Source organism: Cygnus olor, chromosome 1, assembly GCF_009769625.2.
Source record: "Cygnus olor isolate bCygOlo1 chromosome 1, bCygOlo1.pri.v2, whole genome shotgun sequence".
In the NCBI taxonomy this organism is placed as follows: domain Eukaryota; kingdom Metazoa; phylum Chordata; class Aves; order Anseriformes; family Anatidae; genus Cygnus; species Cygnus olor.
In genome coordinates this window covers 75,623,811-75,637,348 of record NC_049169.1, presented here as the reverse complement: position 1 = coordinate 75,637,348, position 13,538 = coordinate 75,623,811, and the positions used below count along the sequence as shown (strand labels likewise).

Here is a 13,538-nt window from a genome sequence, read left to right as displayed (position 1 = left end):
AAATCTGTAAGGCCCTCCTCTGTTACAGTTGTAGCTCTTTTCAAACTCCATGAATTTAATCAAATCAAATTGTTTCATTTGTTTGTTTTCAGAGCTGTGACTAGCAAGGCACTGCTCTTCTTTATGATTTTGTTTCTCTCACAAGCATCTTGACTAACTAATCTCAGGTGTCAGCAGCCACTTAGCAAAGCTGTATCTTGAATATGTCTCCTAGACTGAGGCTGTGTGTTTGAACTCGAATTTAATTCCTGCAGTTCAGTATTGCAAGATGAGTAGCTGCATGATTCTTTTTCAGAGAATTGAAGAGGAAAAACTTGTTTGGTCTCCCGCTGAATGGGAATATTATGGAAAGGCACTGAAGTGGTACAGCAGGGATTTATAATGCAGAGTGGCCAAGTAATAAAGGGCATTCTGGCATTAGCTAAAGCAAACTGAAGCATCTGTCAGCCATGGCATTTCAGAGTTTCAGCTCTGCGTGTGATTTTCACTGAACAGTAGTTTGTAAAAAAAAAAAAAAAAAAAAAAAAAAACATCAATTGCAAGTTGTGGAACTTTTTATTTTTTCCTCCATATTTAGGAGGATGATTTCCATTTACTTTCAAGGTTCAAGGTTCTCTCTGCATTTGTGTTTTCTCATGTAAAAAATAATCTTCTTGGGATTTTAGATATTGTGAATTGTCAAATTCAGTATTCTTGTCCATCCAAAAAACAAGATACTATATATGAATCCCCAGGAAAAAAAGTTTTGCAAAGTGGAAAAAAGGTAGCATTAATTTTTGAAAGAACTTATTCATTTTTTCCAGGCTTATTCTACTGTTGGGACCCCAGATTATATTGCACCGGAAGTATTTATGCAGACTGGGTACAATAAACTCTGTGACTGGTGGTCTTTGGGAGTGATCATGTATGAAATGCTAATAGGTACGTTAAAGACTGCAGCCCTAAGAATCATTCAGAGGATTCAAAGGTGACGGGGTCTGTTAGTTCACCTAGTATGGTCTGTATAGTGCAGGTAATAGGATTTTATTTACTACTACCTGAAGTGAGCCCCAAACACAGCTTGCATAAAACTTTAAAGTCCTCCCATCTTTCCAAGAAGACAGCAAGAGGTAATGCCTCAGTTAGTAGTTCCAGTGAATAACTAACTGTTCACTATTAAATGCTTTTGAGGTTTTGTCTTCTTACCTGATAGTACCAAAATCAACTTTTAATGTAGCACTATAAAAGAGAGAACTTTTGGCTCCCACAACATTTTAGATCTGGGAGCCACAGTAGCAAAAGCAGAGCCAAGGGAGGGCCAGCAGCTAGCATTTATTGTTACTTCAGGCAGTGCTCCCCCCTTGACAGTCTCCTACTCTGGGAAAAGCTTGTTCTTTTTTTTTTTTTAATGTTTGTGCAGGGTATCCACCTTTCTGTTCAGAAACACCGCAAGAAACTTACAGGAAAGTTATGAATTGGAAAGAAACTTTGGTATTTCCTCCAGAGGTGCCCATTTCAGAGAAAGCAAAGGATTTAATTCTAAGGTCAGTAATAAAAGCCCACTCCTAGCTACTCACCCAGACATAGTCATCTTTCATTAAGTTAACTTTCTGTTCTGCAGAAACTTTCTGTTCTGAAGCTCTAGACTGGGGGGAAAATTGGTTTCTTCTGTGTCACCTTCCTTGATGAATTTTTCTATCTTTTTCCTTTTGCCATCTGTTTAGCATGAAGGAATAAGCTGTAGTGATCTTGAGTTGTACTGCTGCATTAAGAGAGAGAGCACGCTGGGGGAGGGGAAAAAAAAGTGATTGACACTTATTTTTTTTTCCCCTCAAAGGGACTCAGAAAACAGCCACTCACCAACATTTTTAACAGTAAAGGAAACATTTGGATGTTTTGGATTTACTCATGTTTTCCAAAATGCTCGTTTTTAATCCATTCAGCTTGCACTGAAGTTTTGTGAGGGGTTTTGATGTCAAGGTCAGGCAGAAATGCTCTGTTTTCCTGATAGATTTGGAGGGGCAAATGCTTTATGGCCTTGATGTGTTTTTTTGTTGTTGTTGTTTTTAAATATAGAATTACAAGCTTACACGATTTTGTTACAGGCAAAAAGGGGACTGTACTTTTATAGGCAGGGCTAAGAGCTAGAATTTATTGCAGACAAAGCTAAAGTTTTATTTTTGTGGATACGGATAAAACCCAACTAAAATAAGGTCAAGTTCAGACAAAGCCTGAGACCTGGTCTGGCTAACTGTTATTACAAAGTTTGAGGTCTATTATTAGTACTTGGCATCCACCACCTGGCTGGACTATAGTAGAAATATGAGCAGTTATTTCCCAAGTGTCGCTACCACAAATAAAAGAACATTACAGTCTATAATTGGAGACAGTTTTATAGCCTAACTTGCTACATTACTAAAATCCTTGCAGAAGATTTCACTAAGCAGTGAGAAGATGACCTTTTTTGTATTGAGGTGTACATGATATGAGAAGTGCCTTGTGAATCTGGATGATGAGATTGTATGGAGAGATATATAATAGCAGGATGGCTAAATCACCTATTAGAGGCTCTGCACATTTAAGCAAACAATACTTCATGTAACGAAGGTCGGTTGATTTAAAGAGCGCCAAGAGGCCCACGTCCACTTCCAGTAGGTTGATAGGGACTCCACACTGGGCAAAATCAAGCTTTGTTTGACATGGATGTTTTCCTCCGTTATTGTAAACCTCCCTCTGTGTCACTTCTGACACCTTTTGCCATCCTCAAAGAGACTCTGCAAGGACAGTGTAAAAATATAAAGCAATTACATCTTTGCAAAATGTAGCTAGGGCTTAATGAACTCCTAGGCTAAGCATTGGCATGCTTACTATCTCCTTGATGAAATGCTTAAGAGCCTTTTCCAGTCAGGTAGGCATCAGTCCAGAGGAGAAGAGAGTCAGCCTTTGCTGCTCCCTGGTACAAATCCCTGATGTCACCAAGGTACTATCTGAGAACCTCCTCCTCCCTCTTTTTTTCTTCAGGGTTTTATCCTTTTGCTTGTTGGTGTTTATCCTTCTGCCTACTTCAGCTGGTAACTGTCCCCATCTCAAGAGTCTTATCTCTGTCTTCATTTTCACCTTTCTTATCGTGTCTCTACAGACTCTCACAGCTTCTTCTCTCAGATTGAGAGTTTAATCAGGAGTCTGAGCCAAGACTGTGCAGTTGGACCATAACAGAGAGAGGCCTTGGGTCTTCATGCCACCAGCACCTAGACCTCTGGGGGGAGGGAAGTCGGAATGACGGGGAGAGTAGGGTATTTTTTGGACATGGCATGTTCTGAATTTGTGTTGGCTCACCTTACTTCCAAAATGTCACGTGAGAGTAGTCTTCTATCACATGCTATGTTCCTATTAGTTTGACTTTAAAACATGGATTTTAAATAGTTGAGAATGTGCAAAGGAGTTTTCAGTAGTAGGGACATAAGAGTTTCTATTCCAAACTAATCTTGCAAGACTAGAACATGCAGTAACTTTTAACTAAACTTGAAGATCGGAATATCATTAGAAAAGGTGCAAGTTACTGTCATCATGACCTTCATTTTTGGGAATGTTAACAATATTCTACTTCTGCTATTTCCCCTCATCTCCTAGATGCAATGGGCTACTTTTACATTACTTGGAAAATACAGCAATTTAAAAGAACTTGCTCAAATTCCTGATGCAGGATACCATGGCACAGTTTTTCGCTGTTGCTTCTGTCTGCGTTTATTGTAATATTCTCTTTATTTTTCCACCTTTTCAGGTTTTGTACCGACTCAGAAAACAGAATTGGTAGTAATGGAGTAGAGGAAATAAAAAGTCATCCATTTTTTGAAGGTGTGGACTGGGGACATATCAGGTACATATGTGTATACATATATATACACACACATTCTATAGAGAGCATAGCAGCCATGAAAGCAAGAATTTCATGCACTACGATGGCAAGAATAATTCTCTTCAATTTACCTCTTATTTTGAAATGCACTACTGGCAATAGTGAGTGACAGCCAAGGTTTTCAGGCTGTGCTGTAATTCGTAGATCTGATCGGAGTTTACTGTCCTGAGATTTCTCAGGTTGGCCCAGATTGCCCAGGATAGAAAAAAAAATGTGGTAGAGTGGTCAAGTTATTCCTGATTTATGCTCTGATATTGTCAGAGAGCTCCTGTTCCATCAGTAATGGGAAATGCAGCTGTTGCTATAATTCACTATTTTTTGTAATAGGAGCAAGAGAAAAGCAAACTCTGCCCCAAAAATGCAGGGGAAATAGATGAATGAAGATGAAAGGCAGCAAGTAGGAGGAAAATGCAGGGTATGTCTTTGCACCTGGGGGAACCGTTATGTCTACAGGGCGCTGGGCAGAGGCACTGACTCACCTCAGAATGGCAGCCTCAGTGGCCTAAATTCTGCTGGCCAAGCCTGGGTAGAGGCCCTGCCGAGGCAGCCATACCACGTCTAGCCTTAGCTCGTGCGTGCAGATGCTGAGCTACATCTGCGTGTACATGCAGTGGTAGCACCTTCAAAGCAGACTTTGGGCCCACAGATGTTTTCAGCTGCAGTAATAGCTACTCTTCAGCCCTTCTTAAGGCTTGAGGTAGTCTGCTCTTTCAGGAATACTGCACTTTTGCATATGAAAATCCACACAGTGGGCATGTGATTGTTCAGCTCATGTACTTCTCATTTCTTCTGTTGTGGAAAGCTTCATGTAACTTATCTTTTCAGTGTGGGAAACATTAATGAGCAGCAACAGCAGTGACTTACCTGTTCATGCCACATTTGGCAATGTGGCAAAAGGGTTTCCCCATTCCACCCAGAACTGGATTTAACTGTAATTGTAATAATCAGAGCTGTAATAATTTTACAGCTGTAAATTAATAACTCCCCCACAGTGCCATGTTCCAGTTTGAATGCTTTCATGGGACAGATCACTGAAGTAACTTCAAAAGCTACCTTAAAGCTTTTTAAAGGACTGTCTGATTGTTAAGCTAATAAATCAGTAACGTGTGACTCAACTCATTTTGGATGAGAGATACTGACAACTGAGCATCAGAAATGGGAGCTACAGTCAAAAGGTGTTTGGATGAGTTTCAGGCTGATGGGTACTGGAATTGTAAAGCAACATGTCTAACGGCTTCAAATGCGAGTAAAATCCTGCTTGGCTGGGTAGGCAGGATTTAAGAAATGAAGGTAACCGCTGTGGTTCTTGGTGACATCAAAGATTGTAATAGCTGTATAGCAGATGAGTGTAGAATGCTGTTTCAGCTAATGGAAAAGCATGTTTTCCCCAAGTTTGCCAAGAAGATGCTAATGCTAGATAGGAAATTAATGAACGTTGCCATGATGTCAGAAGGTAGGCAGGCCAGATGCATCTCTCATGGAAGCTTTGTGCTTTAAATTACAAGGATGTTGTAACTGTAAAACACTAAGTTAAAAGAAATGGAACTTAATGTATCTTTTTTTTTTTTTCTTACTATTCTTTTATGTCTATCTACAGGGAAAGACCAGCTGCAATCCCTATAGAAATCAAAAGTATTGATGATACATCCAACTTCGATGAGTTTCCTGAATCTGATATTTTACAGCCAGGTGAGACTGCCACTGTAAATTCCAAATTTCTATCTATAATGTGCCAGAATGCTTCATGGGTTCGTTCATTCTTGTTGTTTTTATTAACTTTTCTGATGTCCTAGTCAAGGTAATATACAGGCTTGATCTAGAGATTCTCTTTCAAAAACAAATGTAAACGTATGACTTCTCATAGCTTCTACTTCCTTAAAACTTTAGGGGAAAAAAAGATTGTAACAGTTAAGTATATTAATGAAAATAGTTTGCATATGTAGTGAGCACCAAAAGCAGTACAGTTTTCTACCATATAGTCTGTCTAAAAAAATTCTGATAAAAACAGTCTGCACTGATTTGCTTTTGACCTTTATTTTTTTTTTTAGTTTTATGCCAAACAGTGCCTCTCCAGTGCCTGTTAGCTATTCCCATATTTAGGTAACGCCAAGTGTGTTTGTATTGGTTTTGGCATCTCAGACCCACTGTATTACTGAAAATGTACATCTAGATACCCAAATACAAACTTGGAGATCAGCATTTTTGGCACCTAGAGTTGAAAATGCTGTTGTAGAACTCTAAAAGCAGCAACCTGAGTGCTGAATATAGGAGCCTTCTGCAGTGAATGTCAGTGTTCAGCACACTAGCCATGTGGGCTGCTCACAAAATAAAACGTGACTAGATCTCCTGCTAGCTATATGAGCCTCACAGAAGCTATAACCAGGCAGAAGGCCTAGAAAAGGAACATGTGCTTCATGTATGTAGTTCTCTTGGGAGAACTTGGATAAAACTTTTTCTTCTGTTTGTGGTGAGGATAACACTGTGTATTGCTGCATTTGTTGTGCATGGTGCATTCTAAATGTTTTGTTTCTTCTAATTATATATGCCATAGTTGTTTAAGAGGTTCCTCTCAATGTATGGGAGCCTATGGTATATACATATACAGAAGAAAATAACCATTAACAAACAAAGCCAAACTTTTTTCACTTCAGAGATGCATGCTGAAATTGTGACTATTAAGTCACTTATTAGTTACTTTTTAAACTACATTAAACTAATGTAACACTTACATTAATGACAAAAGGCAGCTGACCTGATTAGAAACAGGATTTTTTCAAGGAATTTCTGATGAGTAAGGAAATACAAGTTCAGGACTGTTGATGTGTGAAAAGTCCTTTCAGTAGCAACACTGTTTTTAATTGTTTTGTTGTTTGTTTGTTTGATTGATTGATTTTTACTTTTGTATCTGAACTCTAGTGCCAAACACAACGGAGCCTGACTACAAATCCAAAGACTGGGTTTTCCTCAATTATACCTACAAGAGGTTTGAAGGGCTCACACAGCGTGGTTCAATCCCTACCTACATGAAAGCTGGGAACTTGTGAAACAAAACCCAGACCCACAGAAGAAATAAAAACACAAACCTCAGGTAGTTGCATCACCAGACCCGCTTGGCGTTAGTTATCAATACATTGACTGGTGCGCATCAATTTCACAAGGAAATTCTACAGGATTAGGATTTCTAAGACTACTACAGGAATTAGTTGGCAGTGCCAGCTGGCTTTTTTCTTTTTTTTTAATATTTGAATATTTTTGTTAACTTTATTATACAAAGGTACTGGAATAAAAGGAATGTACATCCCTTTGTAACTGCACTGCCTATGTGTGTATAATGGTTAATTATGCCTCTCTGTCCTGTGGCTTTGTTTGTACTGTAAACTGTCTAATCCACCCAGGAGTAAAACACATCATTTTACACAGTATTGTTATCATACTGTTTACCTGGTGGGTTTTAGATATGCAGTATTAAAAAAAAAAAAAAAAAAAAAAATTGCTCACATTTTCAAAATTCTCTGAGCAGTTGCTCAAGGGTGTTCCAGTTGTGGTCTGCAGATATACCCCATGAGTGTGGCAATATTGGATTATTCTAAATAGCAGTGTGCTGTGGGGCCTACTTGTACCCTGCCTAGCCTCGTTGCTCCCCGCTGGAGGGTTTTGTGAGCAGATTGTCCCTTTTTGTGGGGGTTGTGGGGCAGGAAGATGGTCCATGTGATCTGTATAGTGGCATTTCTGCTTCAATTGATAATTAATAGGTCCTATCACTGAAGATGATGATACTGTTCATGATGATGATACCTGTTGACAACTTCAGAAGAAAAAAAGGAATCTGAGTAACAATGACAAAAACTCTTAACAGGTTTGTTTTTTCCATTACCAAGTTCTGAAAATATGGCAGTTTTCAGGATTGCATTTCAGCCTCTGTTGGAAGGCAGATAATCTTGCTATTGAGAATTTAAAATATCCTTTTCTGTCTGAGAAAAACTTATCCTAGAGAAGTGATCAAATGGCTGCTTTTTCTTTTTCATCTCTCTAAGAAGTTCCAAGAAGGGATGCTGTTGCACCCTTTTCTTTCCAGGATACCTGTAGCAGCCTCTGCCAAACCAGAGGAAATGGAGTGCCCAACTAGACTCACTCTTCTGTGGGCTCCAGCTTTTTCTAGTGTCTCTTCCTAACGTGGACCATGGGATTATAAGGGATCAGCTGAGTCTGAAGCCCAGTTACCAGGAACCACAAACAACTGCGACTGAATCAGGCAGAGCACCTACACCTGTTCTCCCCACTCTGCAAGATGGTGACAAACTGACAGTAGAGAGGGGTCTCCTTCCCCTGGGTCAAGGAAACCAAAGCAGAAAACTGTGTACTGGCTATGATTTTCTTCCTGAGCTACATCCCTGCCTGTACTAGCATATTATCTTCAGTACTTTGAATCTATCACAATACAGTGGAAAACTTTGGTATCATTTTCTGATTACAAAAGAGACTTACAGCAATGAACAATTCACCAGTAATTCAACGAGCAGAGTCACTGTTGCTGTCTTCCTGCTTTGAACACAAGTGAAAGGCATTCTAAAGCCCCCACAACACCCATCAGAGTGAAGCACAGGATGTTTTGGCCTGTGGTAGGGAAGACTCCATTAGACTGACTTTTACAGCAAAATGGAAGTGACTATTTATAAAGCTTTTACAGAAATATTTATTGCTGTTAGGCACCATGGTATCAGCTGTTCTGAATTATTTGTATGCTTCAAAAACATACTTTGGAGTGTTCATCTGTTGCATAAAAGTCCATTTACCAGAAAAACTTCTGTGCACCAGCAGCTTACTGACAATGTATGTAGTCTTCCCTGATCCAACAGCTGCTAATTTCTTCAAGGCCTTCAGTGATGCCTTTCCTCCAATACTTTATCTTCCTTCAAGCATCTAACATCTGCTACTTATGCTGCTTTTCTACAAAAGAAATAGCGTTCAGTTCATCAAAGAAGAGTATCCTTCAGGGCCCACCCAATTTATAAAGTCAGATTATGGCTGAGCTAAACTTTGCCTAAATGTTCAATTTAAGTGGGAACAACTATGTGATCTCCTAGTTTTTCTTCACAAACCTTACGCTAATTAACACCTCTTTACTGCTACTGGGACAAGATCCTTCAGAAATTCTCTGGTGTTGTCTTTAGCCATGTCAATGCAATGTAGCGAAGGTCAACTGTATCCATCCAGAGACTGTCCAAAGCCAGTAACTTAAATCCACCTTTTTATACTTTTGCATTTCTTTCTGCCACTGGCGTAGCAGCTTCTGAGGCTTCTGAGAAAAGGAAATTCCTTTCCTGACATTCAGTCCTTTCTACCAAGATGGGGGAGATTGGGCAGAATATATACAAGATGCAGACTTTGCCTCAAAGGGTACCGCTATTCAAAAAAGATTTTTTCTTAGTTTTAATTTCCAATCTCATTCATGGGGTCACTATATGCACCAGAAGTGGAATTCCTGTGAACAACACATTTCAAAAGACCACAGTTACCCTTTTGTGTAATATAAAAAGAAGTCTTTGCTTGAATTTGCTAAGACAAGATCAATTTCATGGAAACTGCAAATGCTCAGTAATACTGGTGGTTTTTTTGTTTTTTTTCCTGTAGAGTTTGCAGGAGGGGAGATAAATACACTCTTAATTTAAAGCTATCTAATAAACTATGTCTGTACATACTCACTGGTTTACAAACTTGGGAAACAGCTGAACCCTTATATTCATAACACTAAAGATAATACGCATTTAAAATTGCAGATAATTAAACATATCAGTGCTCACATAGGAGTTGTATCCTTCAGGAAACAGCCTGCAGCCTATTTAGCATAAACTCCTGTATTGTGGTAGTTGAATTTATTTCTTTGAAAACAATTATTTTAATCAAGAAGTCAAGTCCAACAAAATGTTAACTACTGCTTTTAGGATTATAGACTTTTTTATTTTTTTCAAAGGTAAAACTGTGACACTATAATAGATTAAAAAGAACAGAAGGTTAATCTGCACTGGCTTTCAGAAAATGGAAGTGCAACATATCTTTTTGCTTTATTTTTGTCTTATTCCTTTGGATGGTCATTTGTCTTATTCCTTTGGATGGTTCATTTTTTTTCTCCTTTGGTGTTGTTTGTCACTGTGCCATTTATTTTTCTTATTCTTGGAGTACCAAAGATCCTGAAATGGCTTGATAATTGCAACCATGTGAAAATTTATTTTGTGGAAGTATGATTTGTTAACTTTTGTTAAAATGTGGAATTTTGTATGCAAATTCTTATCAGAGGTTTGCTGGGAAGTTAACCTATTCCAGCAGGGAAAACCTGAGTGCATCAATGGAAGTAGTGAGCCTGAATCTAAATTCTGGATCTGAATACGCTGAAACTGGGGAGGAAGTTTGAATTAGAAAACACATCTGAGCTTTTGCACTTTGTCCCATCTCTAATCAGCATGAATGCGTGGCCTTAGGTATAGGACATATGCATTCATTAACGTGCAAAAAGGAGTTAAAATAATAAAAAAAAATTGCCAGCATTCACAAATCAAATATTGTTGATACTGCATTTGCACTGTTAAATTTGCTTTGCTGGAGCGTTACATGTTAGTTTTATAGGTCAAGTGTTAAACAGCTGAGTGGTTGGATACAGTATGGAATAATAGCATCTGATATGGGTGAATTCACCAAAGTGCAAAGGGGCTTGCTGAAAGCTCTCCCCACTACTAAGAGAAATGGGCATAAGCAGTACAAAGGGTGTTGTGTCAGCTCCTTGTAACAAGGTGACTTTCCTCCTCTGCAACAGCAAGTAGGGAATACTGCAGTTTAGCCCAGTTATACTCTAATGCTTAGGAAGTGCTCTCACTTTTTCAATATGAGCAATTACAAGCATTGTAACATACTGTACCTTGTCCTTTTAATGTTGATATATTACAGCAGCTCGTTCTTGGAGTCAAAATGGCAACTGCTATATTTTTCCTAGACTGTTTCATTAGTTGTGGTTGGGAAGGTTACATAGAAGCATTATAAAATTTATATGAGGCTTTTTACAGCATTTGAAAATAAAAGTAGCATTCTTTTTGTAAAGTTGCAGTTTTTTATTTCTTTATTTTTACAGTAATGTGCTGGGTTTATTTCTTTTCCAGAATGGGAGACATCTAGGGAATTGAAACACTGTTTGGGGGGGGGGGTTTCATTGTCAGTGGAATTGAAGATGAGAATGCGCGTCACTATTCTCAATCAGATGTACAGAGAGCGAGAATTACCTGACTGGTACCAACTGCAGTCACATGAAGCTGCTTCTAAAAGGGCTACCACTCTTCACAGGAGGCTTTCATCTCCTTCCCTGGAGATCGTAATTTAGTCAAGAAAGGCTTCCATGGACAGTTGTTCTTCAATTCATCACAGAAATGTTTTTGTCCTATTGTTCCCAATTCCTTACTGTGTTTAGAGCAGTGGCAGCAGATGCAGTTGTTAGGCATTAATGTAAAACATTATATTAAGGTGAGCAGCTGAAAGCAAAGCTACCCGCTGAGTAGCCCTCCAATGAATAACAGCCCTCCTCTGCTCAAGAATCACTGCTCTCAGTAAGCTGATGCAATTTGAACAGGATCTTACAAATTCTATTTAATGCAATTACACTTTTCTTCCGGTAACCAGAGGTTATCTTGCACTGAGCTACATCTCGTAAGGAACTGCAGGCTTGGTTCTTTTTCTCCTTGCATTTCCAAATTCAGTATTTCTCAAAAATACAGCACCTTAAATATAAAGGCTATACCTTCAGCACGTGCAAATATGTTTTTTCTAAGTTGACCACTCAAGCAAATAGTATATAATTTAGTGTTTATAAAACATAGTGCAAATATGTTGTGCTTTTTTTTTTTTTTTTTGTACAGTGTGCCTTGTAACCAAAATGATTATGCTTTGGACAATAAAATGTCTTTCTGACAATCTTCCTATGAAAAGAGAAGGAAGGAATATTCAAAACGTTCTGTCTTGCTAAGGGGTGTGATGACAGTAGTGGTTCCCAGCTCTGGACTAGACAAGGGTGGACTTGCAGTTCAGGCAGTGCTTAATGTAGTTCTTCAGGTTAATTTTATTTACTGGGTATGTAAACTTATCACAGAGGTTCTAAAATGCCTTATCCAATAGCTGAATTTCAAAAATGAAAGTTGGTTTGAAATGTGCGTGCTGTACTAGTGTCACCTGTCAGCTGTGCTGGGCTCCGACACACCGGATGAGTGTCTGGCTAAAGGAGCTTGCCGTCTGAGATACCAGCTCCAGCAGCTACTGGGGCAGCTTAACGCTGGAGAAGGGCAGGTTCACATATATGTAATGGAATGAGCATATTCTTTGTCAGTTGTAATGGTCCTGAAGTCTCCTAAGAGGATTTTAAGTTTGTTGTATTCTAAATTACCAATTTTTCTCCTGCTATGTGCTTTCAGTCTGGTATTTTCTTTTTCCCTTTATTTTTTTTTTTGTTTTAATTATAATTATTAACTTTAGTCACCACTGTTTTAGTGATCGTCTAAAGTGCAGGACTACTGCCGAAGGAGGGCACCCAGGACCCCAGGCTGAATCTGTACCTCAACCATGAAGCAGAACAGCCCCCCCCCACTCCTTCCTGCTTACTGCTGTTCTCAGCAGCCTGGATTTGTGTACTTGGCTGCACGGAAATACTGCTGCAGTCGCCGTAAGGGGAATTGGATCTTTGCACATGCAGGGAGCTCATCTCACCACTTCCTCCTCCCATCCCTTCTCTCCAAGTTATTTGATGGCATGGAGGTTGCTGTTCCCTGGGGAAGTGGGGCGTGTAGGTTTGAACCCTCTCACACTCTGGGAAATTAACCCAGGCTTCTCATTTCTCAATCAAGCCAGAGCTCAGCTAGGGACAGCTTGTTTCTGAGTTGAACCAACCCTTGATGCCACATCCTGTTTCCATACCAGCTGCTTTAATCTGTTTCTAGTGAGCCACCATCTGCTGCAGCTTCTTTCTCCCGCAGGAACACACAGCGCTCAACGTCTGTGCTGTCCCCAGGCAGCTGCCTTCTGCTGGTGGCAGTCCCCGTCCCTTCCCCTCCAGCTGTCCTTGCCTGCCCTCGCCCTTCCAAATGCCAAATCTTTGCCCTTGCTTCTGTGCCTCCCCTGAAACTAGATGATGGTGAAAGGGGAGCTCAACAGCAGAGAGTGTTGCAAGCTTGGAGCTGTTGTGTAAAAGCAGGGTGTAACCACTGCCCCCGCATCCATGTTTTGGAAAAAAAGACAGCAGCGACAGGCAGCAGGTGTTACACACACCAACTGTGTCCTATAGATTGTTTACTTCCAGGGATTTAGGTAGAATCTGCCCCTCAGTGTGGATGTGTGGGAGTATGTCTGATGTGCAGGCAGGTGCCAGCTGCTCCCCAAGGGCACATCTGCACCCCCGTGCCCAGCTGCATAAGGGGGGGCTGAAGGGGAGCACCAATGTGAGTGTACACCTCTCCAGTGTTAGATCTCACCCAAAGGCTGCAATGGCTCTGCTGGTTGCGGGCACTTATTTCCCTACTTCAGGCTTCATTATCTCTGTCTAATAATGACAAATGATCAGATAAGAGCCTCAATGACTTTCTGGTCATGACAGAGTGAATCACTGGTAAACCAG

General features: G+C 39.8%; 1 protein-coding gene across 5 annotated transcripts in view; it reads left to right on the top strand.

Moving 5' to 3' along the window:
- The window catches only part of STK38L (serine/threonine kinase 38 like), a 49,681-nt gene extending 38,701 nt beyond the window's left edge, over nt 1-10,980 (top strand). For all 5 annotated transcript variants that reach the window (XM_040545155.1, XM_040545158.1, XM_040545159.1 and 2 more), the window contains 5 exons: nt 804-921; nt 1,400-1,523; nt 3,761-3,856; nt 5,493-5,584; nt 6,812-10,980. In XM_040545155.1, coding sequence (XP_040401089.1) covers nt 804-921; nt 1,400-1,523; nt 3,761-3,856; nt 5,493-5,584; nt 6,812-6,939 — 558 coding nt within the window. In that variant the 3' untranslated portion in view covers nt 6,940-10,980. The remainder of the gene's footprint in view (nt 1-803; nt 922-1,399; nt 1,524-3,760; nt 3,857-5,492; nt 5,585-6,811) is intronic.
- Nucleotides 10,981-13,538: the final 2,558 nt, after the last annotated feature.